At 38.5% G+C, this 19,796-nt stretch overlaps 1 protein-coding gene across 3 annotated transcripts in view; it reads left to right on the plus strand.

Annotated features, from left to right (window-relative positions):
• The window catches only part of PTEN (phosphatase and tensin homolog), a 64,893-nt gene that overhangs the window by 17,474 nt on the left and 27,623 nt on the right, over window positions 1-19,796 (plus strand). For all 3 annotated transcript variants that reach the window (XR_010610803.1, XR_010610804.1, XM_065671137.1), the window contains exons 3-7: window positions 1,879-1,923; window positions 7,192-7,235; window positions 10,747-10,985; window positions 15,991-16,132; window positions 18,415-18,581. Coding sequence is in view for 1 of the 3 variants with exons in the window: in XM_065671137.1 (XP_065527209.1) it covers window positions 1,879-1,923; window positions 7,192-7,235; window positions 10,747-10,985; window positions 15,991-16,132; window positions 18,415-18,581 (637 nt within the window). In the remaining 2 variants the exon portion in view is untranslated. The remainder of the gene's footprint in view (window positions 1-1,878; window positions 1,924-7,191; window positions 7,236-10,746; window positions 10,986-15,990; window positions 16,133-18,414; window positions 18,582-19,796) is intronic.

A 19,796-nucleotide genomic window follows, 5' to 3' on the forward strand; every position in this document is an offset into this window, starting at 1 on the left:
CTGAATCTGCTGTGTGAAATACGTGGTCCTTGATGGACTCCACCTTTGGAAATTGTAGGATAGGGGTAAAGGCTGGACTTGGAATAAATGGCATGGGAATAATCTAAATAAATAGTAGGCAGTAGTCTTTGAAGGCCCTCTTCCATTCTTAACATTGATTTCAGTTGCTTCTGTATGGAGAAAAATGTATTGGTTAAGTATGTAGATATGTGTAAGTTAAGACTTTTGAAAGGAAACGACTACATAATAATAAAGTTGTTCATAAACACTGATCAAAAGGAATAATGGTCACCTAAGAGTATAATCAGCCAAAATAAGGTGGAAATTTAAATGAAGTGGCTCTAGGGAACTGTATGCTAAAGTAGTGTTATGTTTGTTGCCCCCTTTTTTAAAATGAGAATAATGCACAGAATGTGAACATGCATTCTGCATGTTGCAGTCTGCTCCTGTCATCTTTTTGTGTAATTTTTTTTCAAGAACTTTTTAATGCAAAAATTCAGTGTGTTTGAGCTCTGGAACAATTGATACTGAGCCGCAATAAGCCAGTGGGCTTTCTCCAAGTCACTGTTATCCTGATGAAATGTAATGCTAATACTGTATGAGAAGTACTACTAGAACTGCTGGCTGTCTCCTGTGACTGACACTTTGAGACAGTTTGGATGGAATCTTGTCCTTAGGAAAATACTTGCATGAAAGCTTACACTCAGTTTGTGGATATTACTAGCAGAAGCAGAGTCAGCTCTCTTGCTCTCCAGTGTGTTTTGAGCGAGTGGGTTCATCTCCTGAAGCAAATTGCCATGTCCACCATCTTCCTTAATCGCTCAAAGTCTGCCAACAGGGATGCCAGTGGAAGTCAGAAAATATTTTTGCACATTAAATTGAAATCTCGTACTCGGTGCTGCACAAGGAGCATTCACATCTGTTCGTATTTTAACACATTGGTTTAGCCGCAGAGGAGTTCTAGGTTCTTCTGGAATATTATGACTGATAACCAGAGCTTGGTTTTGCTTGAGCTTTCCAGGATTTTAGCAGCTAGTGTTTCTTTTCAATTTGAACAGCATGTTCTGTCATGGCTAATTAAATTCCTTCTGGCTGATGTGCAGATACACACTGTTGATGATGTTAAGTGTAAACATTTGTGTGTTATTTCTTCGTGAACATTGCCAGGTGACACATTATATATAATCATGGCATTTTTGATGAATCATGTTTGCAGTTTGGCTTTTCAAAGCTTGTATGGGAAGTTTTTGTTACAAAGTGAGCATGAAAATGAAATGAGTGTGAAAAAGTATAGTGGTCTTCCTCCTTTCTGAACTCAGAATATCATCAGGCACTGTCCTCAGACTTCAGTGGCAAGTAATGGCTGTTTTAAAAGCCTGGTATTAAAATAAAGATTCTGGCTGTTCTAACTGGAATAAAATTCATATTCCAGTATTCTTTTTTTTTTTTTTTTTTTAATCTTAATTGGAGATACCACTGTGGCAGAATACTTTGCATTGAAAATTAAACTAGAAGTGTTCACAAACATATTGTGTACTTGATGCTTTGTGCTTGAAAAATAAACAACCCTTCTTCAGCTAAATATATTTATTGGTGTGTAGGTATCTTAGAAATCAGTGCAGATTGGTTCATATAATAAATATTTCGGTTGCAGGTCAGATTTTAGTCTCCTCAGTTGCAAAAATTGGCTTATACTACTGCATTATTTGTATGAGTGAGGTTTGCAACATGCTGCTTCCTTGACTGAGGCACTGCAGGGCCAGCTGGGACTTGGAATGCAGAACTGCACATGCTGGATGGTGCTTTAATGATGCTGCAAATTGAGGTCAACATTATTTCGATGTATATTAATACATGCTTTTTTATTTTCTACCTAAGGTTTCTGGATTCAAAGCATAAAAACCATTACAAGATATACAATCTGTAAGTATGCTCTTATAGATGTATTTTACAAAATAATGAGTTCTAAAAATAGCTAATGCGTGAAAGTGGTTTGTTGCTGTACTGAAGCAGAGCTAGAGATGTTTTGCACATTTCTTAAAACAATTAAGCCTGATTGAGAGCGCTGTTACTTCATTTAGTGGAGCTGAGTGAGGTTAAATGAAATGCTGGTGTGTATTCATATTACTTGAACGCTTTCAAATGACTTGGCATCTAGCCCATCTGGAGCTTATACCATGTGATTAAAAAGTGAGAAGTAATTCATAGCAGGCTTTCTGTCAATGTATTGATGTCCACAGTGAAGAAATTGCCAAATGAATATTTTCCTATTTCTTTTTTTCTTTCTTTTTTTAAATCAAACTGTATTGGTACACAAGTTCTGTTTGCTTCCTCAGTCTTCTTGATTGTCCCTGTTTGAGAAAGCTATTGCAGCAATTGGTAATGTGATGGTTTCTCACTTTAGGAAGTGCAATATTTTGCTCTCAAGATTTAGTTATGCAGAAAGCTGTTCTTGTTACAGAAGGGATTTTTTTTTTTTTTGGTGGTGGTGGTGTGCCTTGATCATCCTTGCATGTTAGCTTAGACTAATTTCATTTGTATGAATGATTTGGTGGTGTCAGCTGATACTGAAAAGTAGGTCATGATTTTCTACCCCACATTTTTCCCCTAGAAATCTAAATTGAAGATTTATTGATTCTTTGAGCTGTTATGGCTTTACTTTTTAAAAAAATATGTTCCCAAATATCTGCAATTCATGGAAAAATGCTGTAATATGAAAATCCAGGCAATGCATTATATCATAATCTGTCAGTCATTAAAAATAAGTATTTAAATATGCCTCTAAATTATTTGAAGGGCTGTACATTGAGCAACTCTGTTTCCTGATGTTGGAACAAAGTCATAAGCTGAGAAATTGTACATCGGTTATCAAAGTTGTCTGTAGAACCTAGGGTAGGATGGGACAGAAAAAGACGTATAAAAATATGCTTTAAAACCCCCCTCATTAGACACTCTTCATACAGTTCAGTGACAAAACGATATTCTCCTGTGCAGAAGCTCTCCAGAATGTTAGACTTTTAATAAATGCTGTCTTGGTGGCACTCATGGGTGGAAAGGGCAGTGCTTCCTAAAATAACTGATAGCTGCTCCTTTGTGTAGGTGCAGCTCTCTAAGGAGGTAATTTTCTGGATATCTGGGTATCTATCTTTGAATTCTTCTGGAACTCAGCGCTAGAGATCTGTCATGTAAAACCTAATGAATGCGGGTTTATTAGACACCCCAACCCACCCCCCAAAAGTCTCCTGACAGCTTCTGCTTGGTTTGGGGAACAAAGCAGAGCAGAATAGATAAAACTGAATTTCTTCCTGCTTCTTGGGGCTGAGTTCAGCTGTCAGCTTCTGCAAAGTGTGGCTCTGGTATCTCTTGCAAGATCAGGGTTTGCTGAGCTGTGTGATACTGAGCTGCTTGTTTTGAATTGGCTGTAGAGGCAACAGGTAAAAACAATCGGTTGCTCCGTGTAAATGTCTAGGCTTGGTCAGAAAGTAGGAATTCAGTAAGACATCTGTGTATCTTAGCTAGTAGCTCCTCAGGGAGGTGGTGATTTCAAATGTTTCTGCTTTGCTGTATGCTTACAACCTCATTTTTAGAAAAAAAGCGAAACCAATCACCCACACAGGAGCAACTTTAAAGTGAGAAGAACTGTGACTGAGACTGATTTTTATGTTTATGTTGCTGATACCTGTATTTCAGCTGTGTAAAGAACTTGTCCAGGTGTGCCACAGGTTTTTGTCTTCAAGTTCTTCATATAAAAATTTTAAGTTTTCTGTTTTCGGTGCAAGAACCCATCGATTTTACTTGTTGCTAACTTCAAAACAATTGCGAGTGAAACTTTCTAAAATTATGTATTCACCCTCAAATGAAAATTCCTGCAGGATAGAACATCCTTTTAAAGTGTGCAGGTTTTCTTCTTCCCCACAACATGGAGCAGTTGCAAATGAAGATTCAAGTGATTACTGCACAGCTTGGAAAGCACAGCTTTTAAACTGTGTATCTCTGACTGGAGGGGACAGGTTATCTCTATGCAGGCAAAATTTATACACATTAAGCACACAAATGCCATTAGTTGAATTGTAATGTTTGGTCATGAAGAAATTGCAGCCTTCAGGTGTTTCGGAGAACAGCATCTCTTCAGATTAAGCTGATCCTTTGTAAATAATCAACCTATTGTCTGTGTTCAAAAGATGGAGGTGGGAGTTCAGAGGAGTTATGTTATATTCAGAATTATTTCAAACACTGTCATGGGGTTTCAGTTCCCTTAAGGTAGCTGTTACATGAAGTCGATAATAATGTGTGTATTGAGCAGTTCTATTTAAAAGTATTTAAAGAGATTTTTCTGAACTGATGCTTAAATGATGTCAGTTATGGCTCATTCTTGCATCTTGACTTTTAAATTTCCAGTGACTATTTGAGCAGTTCTATTTTGTTTCTTGCTTGTGTTAGTTTTCTCGTGTGTTCCCTTAACACTGCTATTTCTTTAGTATTCTTTATTTTATCATCTCCCAACTTCATATACTGCCACACTTCTGTCTTCCCTATTGTAATAATCTCTTCCTTCTCAAGAATATTTCTACTAACTGACCTACAGGCAGATAGTTAAAGGAAGGGCCTGTAATGAACAATGTGGATTTTATCTGCATATTTTCTGTACCTCTCTCTACATGCGGCTGGACTTTGCATAGGCTGTCATCTCTTTCTGTAGCCTATAGTCCTGTCATCAGTGGGATCATAGTTACAGTCACAAAGGTATCTGGCTGACAGCACTTAAGATCTGGGTTGCTTTAAATTTGCTTTAATCGTAAGGAGGATTACAAGAACCCTGTTAACCCACTCCCCACCCCCAAAATACAAACAAAATGTCCAGGTTTATTCTGGAGATTGGACTTTATTTGAAGTCTAATAGTGTTTATAAAAAAGAATGTATTTGAAATGCTAAGCAATGAACTCATCCGCCAAAGTGTGTTGGTGAGTTCTCTGCTGCAGATAAACTTATAATGGAAGGTGTCCCTTCCTGTGGCAGGGGGGTTGGAACTACATGATGTCATGTAATGAAACTGCAGTATATTTTGTACAGCTGTGACTGGAGCTGTGTACTTGTTGCGTACAGCTCCCATAAGAGGGCATAGTGTGACATGGCTTTGTTCTGTGCTCAGTTTCTGTCCTTGGTATCAACAAAACTGCTTTTTACCCCCTTCAGTATTCTACTTGACATTCAGACTTCAAAATTTGAAGGCTTTTTTGCCCATATGTCGGGGTTTGGGTTGGTTGGGGTTTTTTTGTTTTGTTTTGGTTTGGTTTTTTGGTTTTTTTTTTTTTTTTTTCATTTTTGGAGACTTTCATCTTTTACTACCCCTTTGTACTGTGTGTTTCTTTAGAAGGAAGCAGGAAACTTTCTAGGATAAGATGCTTTCTGTTAACTGCTTTGCTTCCTAGCAGGCTCAACTTCCAAAGTTCAGATGCTGACTAGCTTGTAACAGGCTTTCCCCAGCATAGCTGATGGCTGCTTCAGGCATGATGACTCCATCTTGGATGTACATACTGTGTCTAACCTTCTCACAGCCTCGAATATAAATAATGTTGTTTTGAGTCCCATCTGTCAGCTTAACCTGCAATGTATCACTTCTGACCCTGAGAAGGTGTCAGCAATGTGATCAGGGTGTGAAAACTGCCAGACTTTTCCCTGACAGAGGCTACAGTTGAGAAGGCTCTGGAACTCAGAGAAAGGGAAGTGCTGAGTGCACATGCAACCCCAGCAGACCTGTGTCTGTCACTGGTGTACGGGTCTGGTGGACAAAGCTCAGTGTAGCACATGTAAGGCTCTGGTTGTGTACAGCAGTAGGAGTAGTAGGAGCTTAAAAGTTTGTATGTCTAGAAGTGTCAAGTTCCACACAGGTCCAAAGGCTGCAGTCATACTTACCAAGGAAATATATGTTCATACCAGTCCTGAAACTGGTGTGGGTATTTGAAACCTGTAAAGAGTACAGGATATAATCAGAAGAGAAGATCTAGATATTTCATCTACTGAAATGACTTCAAATAATTGTGTTTCAATGTGGAATCCTGTTATTTTGAGGCAGAATTGTTCTCTTTCTTTCTCAGCTGCATTTTCACTTGCATTTTGTAGGGATGATTCATTTTGCCTGCAGAGAGCAACTCCAAGGAAAATTATGTAGAGCATGCACTTGCCTTCTTTCCTTTTACCCACAGCGTCTGATCCAGCTTGCTCCCTTACAGGATGCCATATTGGCTGTGTTAGACCCTACTGAATGGATTGTTTCTATCTGGTTCCTGATGTTTGTCCCTGGGCAACTCATCCTGCAAGACTTAGTGCAGTGTGGTTTGCTGCACTACTAGCTAGTTAGTCTCTTGCAGAGTGATGAGGTAGACATTGATGTAATCGAGAGTCTTTAAGAAAAGTACCATTTGCCAGGGTCTGTGAGGGGAAAACTGGCTGACTGGCCTGGGTTTTTTTGTTTGGTTGGGTTTTTTTTTGGTGTTTGGTTGTTTTTTGGTTTTGTGTGTGTGTGTGTGTGTGTGTGTGTTCACCTGATTTCATGAAGAAGTGCCAAGTTGGAAAGCAGTATCACAATCTCTGCTTAATGCAGTGATATCCATTATAATATTGAGTGGTGCTTTCAGTTGCCTGTGCTGTCTTGTGGTGGTGGTCCTGTAATCTGAGGAAGAATGTTTGCTTAGGTTACACTGTCTGAGGGTCCTTGAAATGTCCTTGTGATTCCCGTCACCTGTAGCACCCATGTTTTTGTTGAGGCATATTGATGTGTGTTTTGAGTTCAGGGTCAAATGGATGAAGGTCATAGCTGTCTACTCTTTATGTGTTTGTGTGGGAGCATATAGCTGCTCAAGCAGCTGGAGCTGTTAATACTACAGCGTTAAAAAGTAATAGTGTTTTGCATTACTTGGGTGAATGTCTCCATTGAGTCATACAGATGGACTGCAGTTACCATAGGGTAAGTAATTGTTTTTCAGTAAAATAACTGATATTTTAGTGAGCAACTATACATCTGTTAAAAAAACAGGTTTTCTGCATGTAACCTCTAGCTGCATTTTTAAATCGTAAAGGTGATTGGTATACATGATTTTCTCATATGTTGATCTGTATGTGCCTGGGTGTGACAGATGTTGGGAGTGCCTCAGAGACTTGTCTTGAACTCTTTGTCTATTTTTCTTTTTTAGATGTGCTGAAAGACATTATGACACAGCCAAATTTAACTGCAGAGGTATGTTTTTTACTGTCTAGTATATGGGTTTTCTCTTTAAACTTCAGTGTTTCTGAACAGAGGTATAAAGGAGGAGCTGATGAATAGATTTGGGTAAAGGAGTGATGTTAGATTGCTTGGAGTCATTGGAGAAACTTGCTATGTTCTTGGGGCTTTCAAAAAAACTATGTTCCTGACAGTTAACTAGATCTAATAAGGAAATTAGAAGTCTGCTGTTGCAGAATTTTTGCAGAATGGGCTATATAGAAGTTTCTGTTCAGTTCAGTGTGCAAACTCATTATGAAATTTAGATGTGAAGCTTAGGGAAGTCTGGGTTTTATGCAGAAGCATCACCTAGGATAAAATGGAGAACACTTAAGCCACTGTCACTATTCATGTAAAACAACTTTTTTAAGATTTGGAACAAACCTTCAGTTGCTTAAAAAGAAGAATTGAAAAGCAAAAAAAAAATAAAATTCCATGTGATGCTTCTTTGAGATGAGTTGGTTCTTAGATGCTTTGCAAAGCTGCCAGAGCCAGCAGGGAAACTTTCAGGGGCTTCATTTGATCACCTCTTTTGATTATCTCTTGTGAGTGGAAACTGGTGTACCTGTTTTGTTAGTATTAACTCCCCAGGTAAATAAATAAATTCAGATTGACCTTTATTCTTTGTGCAAAGGAATATCTTTGTGCACAGTAGTAGAGCTTGTAGTTTCTTTTCATGCAGTGCTTCAGAATGGCAGATAAGGAGTACTTGTGTGTATGTAATTGTAGGAGATGAATAAATTTTGGCTAGTACTAGCCAGTTTTGTAACTGGCTAATACTAGATCCTAGCAAAGGCTCAATTTCTTTTTTATTATTATCCTTTATTTGTTATAGGCCATCCTTCTAGTTGTAAAGAGGGCGTTTAGAACATGGCCAAAATGTAATTGGCTGCTTTAATGTCTGAATATAGAAGGACTAAAATTGTCATCTTGAAGTCATCTTCGCTGCTAGTTTGCTCTTAAAATATTGAATGACAGTGTCCTGAAACCTCACTGAATACATACAAGCCAGAAGAAAAAGTATTTTAAGATCTGCTTGAGCAATACCTTGGGTAAGAGGAGAGAAGGCATAAATGAAAAGGTTGTGCTTGTAATATGTGCAGAACATATGCTTGCTTTGATTTTTGTGGGTTTTTTGGTTGTTTGGGTTTTTTGGGCTTTTTTTGGGGGGGGGGGTTGGTTGGTTGGTTGTTTTAATGGGGGTGCTGAGATCTTGTTACTGTCATTTTCAGCCCAAAATGTTGTTTGTTGACAGCACCTTTCACAGCTCCTCTGCGTAAGACAGTGCTGTTGTAGGGAGCTACATGCTGTAGTTTTTCTTTTCATCCCCAAATTAGTTGGCTTAGATAACCAAATTGGTGACTCAGGACTGTTAAGGGAGCAGAAGAATAACAGTTCTACTCTAAAATCTTCTGAAGTGAATTAATTTCAGAGGGAACTTCTTATTTTGTACACTTAGCATGAAACACTGTAGTCGTTCATTATTCAGCTTGGATGCTCTTGCATTAAATTCAAAACCAGACATTGAAAGCTCTTCATCTTCTTTGGACACAAGCTTTTTACTAGGATTTATGCAGTTTCGGAAGTACTTCCATGCTGGAAATTGCCTTCTGCTTTGCCAAAGGCTCTTCTTCCCTTTTTTTTTTTTCTTTTGGTGTTTTTTTCTTTTTGTGTGTGGGCTGTTTTTGTTTGTTTGGTTTGTTTTGTTGCTGCTTTTTGCGCTGTGGGATTTTTCTTGCAACTTCTAGGAGCTTGGAGAAAGTAATCGTGGAGTAATCTCCGTGCTCTGTGCTCCAGTGTTTAGGAACTAAAATCCATGGAGGACCTGCTCAAGATCATACAGCTTTATGTTTCCTAAGGTTGCTTTCTGACTCCCAATCCCTCTGCACCATCACAGGTCTCCCATACCCATCTCATCTGTTCCTCATTCCATCTTTGCAGAAAATACCACAGGGTTTGCATTTGATCTCAAATCTTGGAGAGCACATTCAGCACACTGCTACTACTTCAGATTTTTCAGGCTGTTCTTTCAGGACTACTTTGTCTTTCCTTGTCACTGGAACCTGACTGGATGTAGTTAGGATAGACTTAAAGTTGTATGGACAAATTGACAGCATCTCCTAATAGCTTTTTTTCTTAGGGATCTTTAAATAAATTTCTCCTTTTATCTGTTATCTGCTGCAAAAAGTGACATCTCTGTAAGTTCACAGAAAATGATCTTTTGGGGAATCTTTGGATCTTCCATGTGGAAGAATTTATTAGCGTATGTTCATTAACCTTTGCTGTTCTTTAGCAAAGATTGTTCATTTTATTGGGCTTCCTTATTTGGTTTTCTGGGAGAGTAAGTGGGCGGCCTGTACTGCAAGTGAATAAACTGTCTTTGCAGATCCCTCCGAAAGGCTCCAGGCTTGTGCTGCGGTAATTTGGCAGTTCCATAACTTCATCCCTCACTTCTGCTCTTTAAATCCTTGGGGATTCATCAAAAGGAGCCTTGCGTGTATGACGAGAGTAGTACTTACGAAATGAATACAAACACTTGCCAAAAATGAAATGCATTCATTTTTAGACCAGAAAAGGAAATGGTGTTTCTAGCTGAGAATTTTTAAGTGAACCAGAGCTGTATTTATAAGATCCCAAGTCTGCCGAATAAGAATTGGGGTGCACTTTATAAAGTGCTGCTGTTCTGACAAAACTAATACAGCCCTGTGTAATTCTTCTAGCCAACAGAGCATTGCTTGTCATCTTACCTGAGGTGTTAGAGGTTTGGGTGCTTGTCTCTGCTTATTGCTTAATTTTGCCTTCTTAGGTTTTCTTTCATTTCCTGCATGCTCATTTGAAATTCTTTCCATGTCTAGATGGAAAAAGTGTTTGTATGCATGTATGTATTCATATGAGAAAAAGGACAGTTTCATTCAGTGGCTTGACTTTAAAACTCATACGTATTGCAAGTGCCTTATTTGAGGGTTTATTATCTTTTTTTTTTTTAATATGGAAATTGCAGGGGTTTGTTTCCAAAACCCTTTGAGCAATTCTGACAGCTTGTTCCCAATGTAGACCCAACCGGTCAGAATTTTTCACCAAAATTCCTATTGTCTTATCAGTGACTGAGGTCTGGCCCTGTTTTCTCTCAGCAGTCAGTCTAATTATCACTGGAGTAATGGGGTTTCATAGGGTTGTTCTTTGTGCCAATGCACTCATAAATTCTAGAAAATTTGTGTTGTAAGATACAGTCTGTGCTGTAGTCACAGTCATTTCAGTAGTGCTGTGGAAGTCTCTTCATGTAGCAGGATGCTTACGTATTACTGGGGAAATGTCTGCAATGTATATAATACGCAGTACATTGCTGAATTATGTTGGAATAACAAAAAAATACGTATGTGTGTGTAGGATGAGGGTTTATTTAAAAAGTTACTTTGCTTGTCACAAAGTTGACCTGAGCTTGCTGTAATTTCCTTTTGAGATTTTGATGAATTACTTCTTGTTGCAGTTGCACAGTACCCTTTTGAAGACCATAACCCACCACAGCTAGAGCTTATCAAACCTTTTTGTGAAGATCTCGACCAGTGGCTAAGTGAAGATGACAATCATGTTGCAGCAATCCACTGTAAAGCTGGAAAGGGACGAACTGGTGTAATGATATGTGCATATTTGTTGCATCGAGGCAAGTTTTTAAAGGCTCAAGAAGCCCTAGATTTCTATGGGGAAGTAAGGACCAGAGACAAGAAGGTGAGCTATTTTCTGTTTTTCTGTTCTCCTACTTGTATCTTAATTGCTTTTCCTTCTTGAGGTCAATTTGAAAAGTCTTAAAGGGCTATTTAAGAAATACTTCCCGTCAGTTGTGCTACCTTGTTTGATTCAGTTTTAATATTATGTAATCAGTGCAGCTGTTCTAAATGAGATAACTTTCAAGCAGCAGTAGGAATCAGTCACAACACTAAACCTGTCTGTTTTTTCCATCTCCTGTTCAAGAAGATTTGGACAGTTTATTTTAAATAGCTTTTAAAATAGCATTCTGCTGTGTGTTGCATCAAATGGGCGGTTGATGAGTGTACTGTCTTGTTGAGCATTTTCAGCCCAAATAAGAGAATTATTCTAGCTTGTTTTGACTGAATTGATGAGTTGCTCATCTCCTCAGGTTCTCTTAGCTTCTGTGGTGATATTTGGAGATGCGTGGTCATTACAGTTGACTATTCGTTCTGGAAGAGTCTGTTGTTAGATGCCCCTTTTCAGTAAAAGGGTGGTTAAGCCCTGACATTTGTTGCCTCAGAGCCTGCTTCATGAGGTACTATAGTTTCTTTTCTTGTACTTCTCCCAAGGAAAATGGGAGGATCTCATTTCAAAGAAATGGTGTTCATGGCTACAAGGGATTTCTGTTAAGATCTTTAGCCAGTAGGTTTATGTTAGGCCTTTCATGGTTATGCCTCATTAATAGGAATTTATCCTTCTTATTGGAAATCTTATCCAAATATAATAAGGTGTAACTTGGAAGGTCACTTCAACAAGCTTGCCTGCTCATCTTCCCTAGTTTCATTTGCATATGTTGGTAGAGCAGCCCAGGGGGATGATCCCAGCAGACCAGTTCCAGCCTACTCAAGTATAGAGCTCTCTGTGTTCCTGTAATACTTGTATGAAATACTAATTTCGCAGTGTGTAGACTTCTAATAAGCAGAGCTTCATCTTTGAAGGCTCTTGAGAGCAGAAGTGTCAAATAAGGAATTCTAGAACTTTGCTGTTAATTTGTTGGAAGGAGCAAACAACTTCTTAGTTTGCTCTCTTTACAAGATGGGGCTGTTCCGTGTATGGCTAAGAAGATAGTTGTAGTGTAATACTAGAGCAGAGACACTGTCAAGGTTTCCCATGAAAACTTCGTGGCTTTTGGTGAGAGTGCATGGTAGTAAATAGGAATGAGCTGTGTGATGAATAAACAGATTAGGTTACTCCTGCTGATAAGGATTATCTAAAAAGCTGGGTAAAATACCATGAAAGCTACATAACAAATACATGGTGAAGCATGCTGTACCTCAGTTTCTTTTCTGTATTTTTGCATGTCAGTGTGTTGAGTGTAAGGTCAGTTAGGTGGTGTTCATCAGTACCCTGGCATGTTTGAGGTAACAGAGAACTTAGTAAACAGGAATAGTGAGAGCCTTGTTTAGCTTCACTGTAAATATTGTCTGTAACCAGCAACTTTGTTTTGGTTTCGATGTCTCTACTGGAAGATTTTTTTTTGGTGGTTTGTTTTTGGGGGATTTTGTTTGTTTGTTTGTTTGTTTTTGGTTTTTTTTGTTTTGTTTTGGGGTTTGTTTGATGGTGGTTTTTGGCTTGTTTTTTTTTTTTTTTGCTTCAACTCCATTTGAGCATGGTTATCTTTATGTGGACACTGGGCAGCACATGATTCATGTAATCCTTATAGTGTTTTTATATACAGGCGTTCCAGTGCAGGTTTTGGAAGCTTTTTCTTCACTTATGGCCCATATTTCAGTGTTATATGTCAAGTACTGCTCTCTGATTTGGTACTTCACCACACTTGTATATAACTGATCTCCTGATTTCAAAGTAAATGAAGCATCAAAAGGACTGCTTGCACCTAAGGACAAGAAACTGCCTTTTTTGGTGTTGTCATTATTGAACTAGAATAAATACACGTATGATGAAGGAAAATTGGTTTTAATTAGATGCCAGATTTTCTTTGAAGCAAACACAAGGTATGCACTTTGTATATAGCTGCTCAGAATAATATAGCTAAAATCACTGTTGCCATTAATGTGCTTGGCAAAGTGGTTCTTGAGGAGGTTTATTCTATGCTGGCAGGAATTGTGAGTCTGATTTCAAGAGGAAGTATGACTAATTGGTCAAGAGAACAACCTTGAGTACTTCTGTAGCAAACTGCTTTTCCCAAGTGTCTACTGGAAGCAGAAACTTCATGGAGGCCTTTGCAACATTGAGAGTTGTTGTAGATGAGGCTGATTATTGCAATGTAGTCTGATGTGCTGTTGTCCTAGGAAAGGCAGTGGGGAGTAAGACATTGCAGAATTGAGTCTAAAAATATATCTGACCAAAAACTGTTGGAGGTTTAGGTTTTGTTTTTCTCTATAAGTTGCCTCTTCTGACTTACGTAACTCACCATGGTGGAGAGAAGTTTTTCAGAAGAAGCAAATGATGAAGGTGAGAAAGTGTTGGCTAAATATTTGTCACGGTGGTGGTGACTGAACAGGACTGATTTGTTTTCCCTTTGAACCAAGGGAGACAAATGTTTCTGAAATTGGATAAAGAACTGTAATTGTCCAGCCTGTTTTCAGAGCTGGGGGAGAAGTAAACCCCTCAAAAAAGTCTCCCAAGGAAGCTGCTGCTTCCACTGATAGAAATGCTCAGCTTATCACCTGTTTTTTCCTTAAGGTGGGTACTGAAATACTGCTGTGATGACAGACAACTTACCTTCCTACAGCTGGAGAAGGTCATTTATTCCTGCTTCTGCTTTGAAGGTTTTTATGGTGAGGGTTAGACCTGGAAGGAGCCATAGTCTACTCAGTGGATAGGTGTCAGGTGGGAGCACCTATTTAAGTGTTTGAGCTGCACCTCATGGTTTTTGTGAAGTCTACACAGCTTGGCATTGTCCTGTGAAAATCTGGCATAGGGATAAAGAAGCTTTTCTAATGTCCATTTAAAAAATTAAGGTAGTGATAGATGGGAAATACAAGCTTCTCAAGGATGAAGTAAAATATGCAAAACTGCTTCCCTATTCTTTTATTCTTCTTGAGTAAAAGTAAGCAGGGGTTGATTTCACCTCACGGAATATTAGCTTGCTATGAAAGTATTCTGCTGTGAAATCAGAACTTCAGAAAATGGGTAACTTTCTGTTCTGCTTCAGTGTGGCTGGTTCTTAGGATCTCAGGGTAAAGGCTGCGTCTCCAGGGAGCAAAAATCTCTGGCTGGAGAGATAAAACTGCCCTCTTGGCTGAGAACTGGTTTTGCTTTGAGATTGACTATCACTTTACAAGCTGTAAAAGTGACTGTATTCCTTTCATTCTGTGATCCCAGCCCCAGTTGTGCTGGGGTTTCTCTGTGGGGTACATCCTTTGCATTTTCCTTACCTGCACGGTTTTCTTCTGATTGGCAGCATTAGCAAATTACTGATGGCTTGCTCTGAGGATGGGGTTTTGAGTCTTGAAGCTGAAATCCCAGTAAAGCAATCTCTAGAGCTCCCTTAAGAAGGCAACTTCTGAAATGACACCTGAATTAAAAACATGGTCAGTGTAGAAGGTACTTAAGAAGGTCATCATTGTACAAGTACTGCAGGGAAAAGTCTTGTGTGTAATAACTGAAGTGTAATAACTATCAACTTTTTTAATAATGGGAGGAAGCGAATATTTTCATGTTTGCAGAATAGGTGCTTACTAAATTGGAAGTACTCTGGCCATTCCTAGCATATGGCTGTTGTAAGGTGAAGCAGGTATTGGGAATAATGTGTTATAGAAATACTATGTTCTAGGTTTTGTGGCCAAAATGCTCATAGACTTGTACATGAAAACATTTTTTTTATCTCAGTTTTATTGCAGTTTCACATCTAGCTTTAATACGAGAGTTACTTACTAATGCTGTTGCAAGTATATAGTATGGGTTGTTAAAAACTATATAATGCATTTTCTAGGAACTTATTTTTCATCTTTATCACTTTTTGCTTGAAGGTATTAGCTGTAAGAGCTTTAAAACTACTCCCTTGAAGTTTAAATTGGTTTAAAATCAGTAGTAAAAGCCGTATTTGGTTGTATGTTCTCAAAGTGTTTACTTCAGAATTGTGATTCAACTGAAAAGTCCTTCATTTAACAGTTTGGGCAATTGGGCCTTGGTTAATGAAACTTTCCACTTCTGGCTTTTGTATAATCATAATAAAAATACAGAAGGGTATTTTGTAATAGAAGGTAGCATCAGTCTTGGGTCCAGTGATATTAGCAAATAAAATTAGAATCTTTTGACAAACTGCTGTGGAAATGTAATTCTTGTATTGGTGCTTAAAAAATAGAGTATGTTCAAGGCACCTCCTGCTTAATGTATGACATTCCCCCACCCCATAAAAGAGCACCTGCATGAAGCCATCTTCTATATGACCCTCAGGGTGTCTGAAGTATTTGGTGTTTAAGATACAGGAAAAAATCCACATTCTTTGTCTCATTGCTTGAGATGATGGATATTTGGAGATTTTGTACTAAAGTAACTGGAAAAGCAGTGTCCTGCTTGTTTGGTGTGGGGGGCTGATTGATAATTAATTGCCTGATGCTAGATAATGTGTGCACACAGCCTCCTCTTGAAGTCTCTGCAGGACAAGTACGAAAGATGTGGACACATGTCTAGGGAAAAGGGAAATGTGTAGAGAGGCTGTTTTGGGGAGCAGTTTGAAGGTGGATTATGTCTTTGTTAGTCCCTGAGTTACCCAGGATGTCCACAGTGAAGAAATGGCTGAGAGTCGTCATGTGTTACTGTCCTAAAAACCCACATGACTGGGTTTCTGTGCAGCATAGAAAGCAGTGCAACATCCCTCTGCTTTCCAGGTACAGCCAAATGCTGCACCTAGATGCTTAGGTACATTACTCGGTCTGCCAGTCTCCAGTGTATCTGCTGCAGAGGTATACTCAGCATTGATCATGATGGTACATTCCAGGTGCTTTAGCAGGAGCTCCATTAGTGATGCTAATAAAAGGTCTTGATGGTTTTTGACATTTGTTTTCCCTTGGTTTAGGGAGTGACAATTCCCAGTCAGAGACGCTACGTGTACTACTATAGCTACCTGTTAAAGAATCACCTGGATTACAGACCAGTGGCACTGCTGTTTCACAAGATGATGTTTGAAACAATTCCCATGTTCAGCAGCGGAACTTGCAGTAAGTACACAGCACTCCATTAACCTCCATTATAACCTCCATTATCTCTTGTAAGGAAAACACATTGGCCTTTGAACTTGGTTTGAGTATGTGACAGTTACCATTCTGTTACATGACATGAAGAGCTGCACATCTTGATAGAGAAGATGATGCTTAGTAACGTCAGGTTACAAAATCTGATGGGTTAGTGTGGTCTGTCTGATAGCATCCTCCCAGGTGCAGTAAGTTGAGGTCTGTGATGGACTCGGATGGTTGTTTGACTGCGGTTTTAAATTGAGAAATATTCAACCATTTGAGGATAAGTGATGCCATATATATATATAGATAGATAGATATAGATTAGCTCCATACTTTTTATAGAAAGCATGTATTTTTTTCTAATATAGCAAGTTATACAGGGAACATAAATTGCTGAAAATCTTTTGCTTAGTAGTGTGTTTGTTTCAAATGTAGCAATGTCATTCTTCTCATGATGTTTAAAAAAAAAAATCAGTTGAACAGGGTAAGTATCTAATTAGCTCTGGAATAAACTTTTCTTTAGATGGAGGCTTATAAAGTATCAATACACCTGTAAAGGATTAATGTGGTTTGCTGGTAAATAAGTGTGTTAGTAATGAACAGCAGATACCTTGAAACTTTGAAGTACAAAACCAACTTCACTTCTGTCCTGTGGGCTGCATTACAGGAGACTAACTGCCTCATGTTGCATGTTCATTTTTCATTAGTGGAAAAAGTCTTTCTAATGCTTTTGCTATGGGGATTGCTGCAATGTGTAATTAATTCCAGTGCCTCCTGTGGCTTTGATTAAAATTGCACTATTAATATTGTAAGACAGTGTCTGAACATGTAACACACAAGAAGAAATCAAGCAACTTCTTAGGCTAGCTGTATTTACAGGAGGAGGAGGAAGGGAGGAGCCTCTGCCAGAAAACCTCTTCCTAGAGGGTAGAGGTGTAGGGGTTAGATTTCTGAAATTACCCCTTACTTAATGCTTTGGATAAACTGCTGTACTTGCAAAATCAAGTATGCTACAAGTATGAATTGTTCACATGAGCATTAACTTGTTTGTCTGTACCAGGCTTTTAGCATGCTGTTTTCACAGGACAATGTTGGGATAAACGAAAAGTTTGCTAAGCACCTGATAAACTGTCAACTTCAGCTTCTTGTGTGCTGCAGTATTTTACATTTCTGTGGAGTTCAGTGATTTTTCAGAATGAAACCAATGGTCTGTGTTACTTCTTTAGAGCTGTTACCTACTGCATGGTTTACCAACCCATGATAACTTTAAATCTGACTTCCTTGTTATCTTCCTTCTTTTTAAAGTCACTGACCAAGCAGAGTTGTGCCTCTCCTACGAAACAAAGGGATGACAGGGTTTTGCAGCTCTGAGGATTTGAGGGAGATAAGTAGCAGTTTTATAGCTAGGCTGCTTAGCAAGATAGTATGGGTATGCTTGGTAGGGACTTCTGCAGCTCTCCGGAGCTGGGCAGGGGGGTTCAGGGTGGCTACACTCTATATCAGGTTATGGTTCAGTTTGTATTGTCTAGAGCAGTCTGCATCTGATACTATCAGAAGTCAGGAGCAAAGGCAGAAAGATGTCTCTGAATTTTTCATTTAATATTTCTGGCTTTCTTGCTGGTGTCTGGCTATTCCCAAGAAAATCTGTCTAGGCTGCACCAAAAAAAAACCTCCATAATTTCAGCTGTCACCCCTACAGATTCAATTTGGAAAGTTATGCCCTGGGTGGCACTCTTGATGGTGATTTAGAGGACAGACTTATGGCCCATGTCTGTATAGCCTGTAGATACTGGTTGGTTTGCGTACAAATGTTAAATTTTTGTCCTTGTTCTTGTTTGTATAATATGTTTGGTTTGTCTAAGAGAAATCAGTTTGTGTTTACATGACTGCCCACTCTGCAATTCGAAGAGGCAAGAGAGAATAAAACTCCTCAATTACATTCACATAGTAGAGATGAGAGCAATATGCAAGTAAAAGTCAAGAAGTTGTCACTTCATTTAGTCATTCCTTATACTGAAAAGAAACAGCAGCTTTCTAGGAACCCTGTGTATGCCTGAGAGTATTGCTGCTAAGGACAGAAATCTGCTAGGTAGTTTCCAGTAACATCTAGTGGAGTTTGATGCCCTGCCATGCTTAAGTCTTAATAGATATTTTTTGAACTTTCAGAATAATGTAGCTCATGATTGTGATTATGATACTAATATTGTGCTTTTTGACACTTTAAGGTTTTTCTTATAAAGTGACACTCTTATTTTGCCATGCAGATCCTCAGTTTGTGGTGTACCAGCTAAAGGTAAAGATATTCACCTCCCCTTCAGGACCCTCAAGACGTGAAGACAAGTTTATGTACTTTGAATTCCCTCAACCTTTGCCGGTATGCGGTGACATCAAAGTGGAATTTTTCCACAAGCAGAACAAGATGTTGAAAAAGGTTGGTTTTCTTTCTTTTCTAGAAAATGTTTTTGAGCCAATCCTGATGCAGGGCTGGGATGTTGGTTATTCTTCAGTGATGTGTAATCACAGTATTATTCTTTGATGTCTAGTTTTCCCAAGGAGAGAATCTGCTACAAAATCAAAGCTGGATATTTTGAGAATTTGTGAGATTAAGTACAAAGGTTGGATAAAAATTATAATGGATATGTATTGCATTCATTTGGGTCATAGTGAGTAATCTAATTGAAGAAGAAACATTCTCATTCTAAAAATAGACTTGCATACTGAGCAAGTTAACTCCAGCTGTTTTCTTGACTAAATTTTCCTAAGGTTTGAGCAGGCACAGAAGACCCTGTCTGTGTGCTGCTGGCTGGTTTCTACCCAGGTGACAAATTCGGTTGAATTTCCAAGATGGAGTTCCACCACACTTTGTAGAAGTCTCTCTGCTATCTATCCAACCATTTCTCAGTTCCCAGCTGCAGTGTCTTGACACTAGGCTTTTGGAGAATTTACTCAGAGCTGAGAATTTTACCAGTGTCTTAATTGCGGAAAAAGAATTTCTAGGACTTACTTTGACACCAAAGTCAGCAAGTTCTTAAAAATGAATGCTTCATCCCAGGGTTTCATTAATTATGATGCTTGTGGGGCTAGTTTGCATCTACCAAAGTGAAAGGTGTGGATGAGACCGTGTTGACTAAAAACTACCTTTGTATTTACTACTTTAAATTTTTTTATGAATAGTTGTTCACTGTTTAGTTGATGTTATAAAACTTAAGAGTATTCATTGAGTGAATCTTGTGTATAGGCAAAGCATAAAAATAAGAAAATAGAGTGGATCAGAAGACACGTTAAGTGATGAGAAGTCTCTTATAACTCTGCACGTAGGTTGTACCTGCTAGATGTGTGTGTAAATCCACATACACTTTTTGTGGGCTTATTCATTTGGAAGGTATTGTTAACTAGTTTAATGGTATAATTTCACTAGCTGGGAAGGTTGTGTTCTATTTGTGTGTTGACGTGTGCAAAAGTTTTTAAACAGTTTTTTAATGGGAATATTTTATTCTGCATGTTTAACAGGATGCTTTAGTTGGTCAGTGCAGCAATATGCAGCAGATGACTGTAAAATAAAGCATTACAAAAGTAGAAATTCTTTAAGTCAACCTGAAAATCATTGACATACAGAACTGTAATGCACAGAAGCCAATTTTGAGAA

Source organism: Lathamus discolor, chromosome 3 (assembly GCF_037157495.1).
Source record: "Lathamus discolor isolate bLatDis1 chromosome 3, bLatDis1.hap1, whole genome shotgun sequence".
Taxonomy (NCBI): Eukaryota; Metazoa; Chordata; class Aves; order Psittaciformes; family Psittacidae; genus Lathamus; species Lathamus discolor.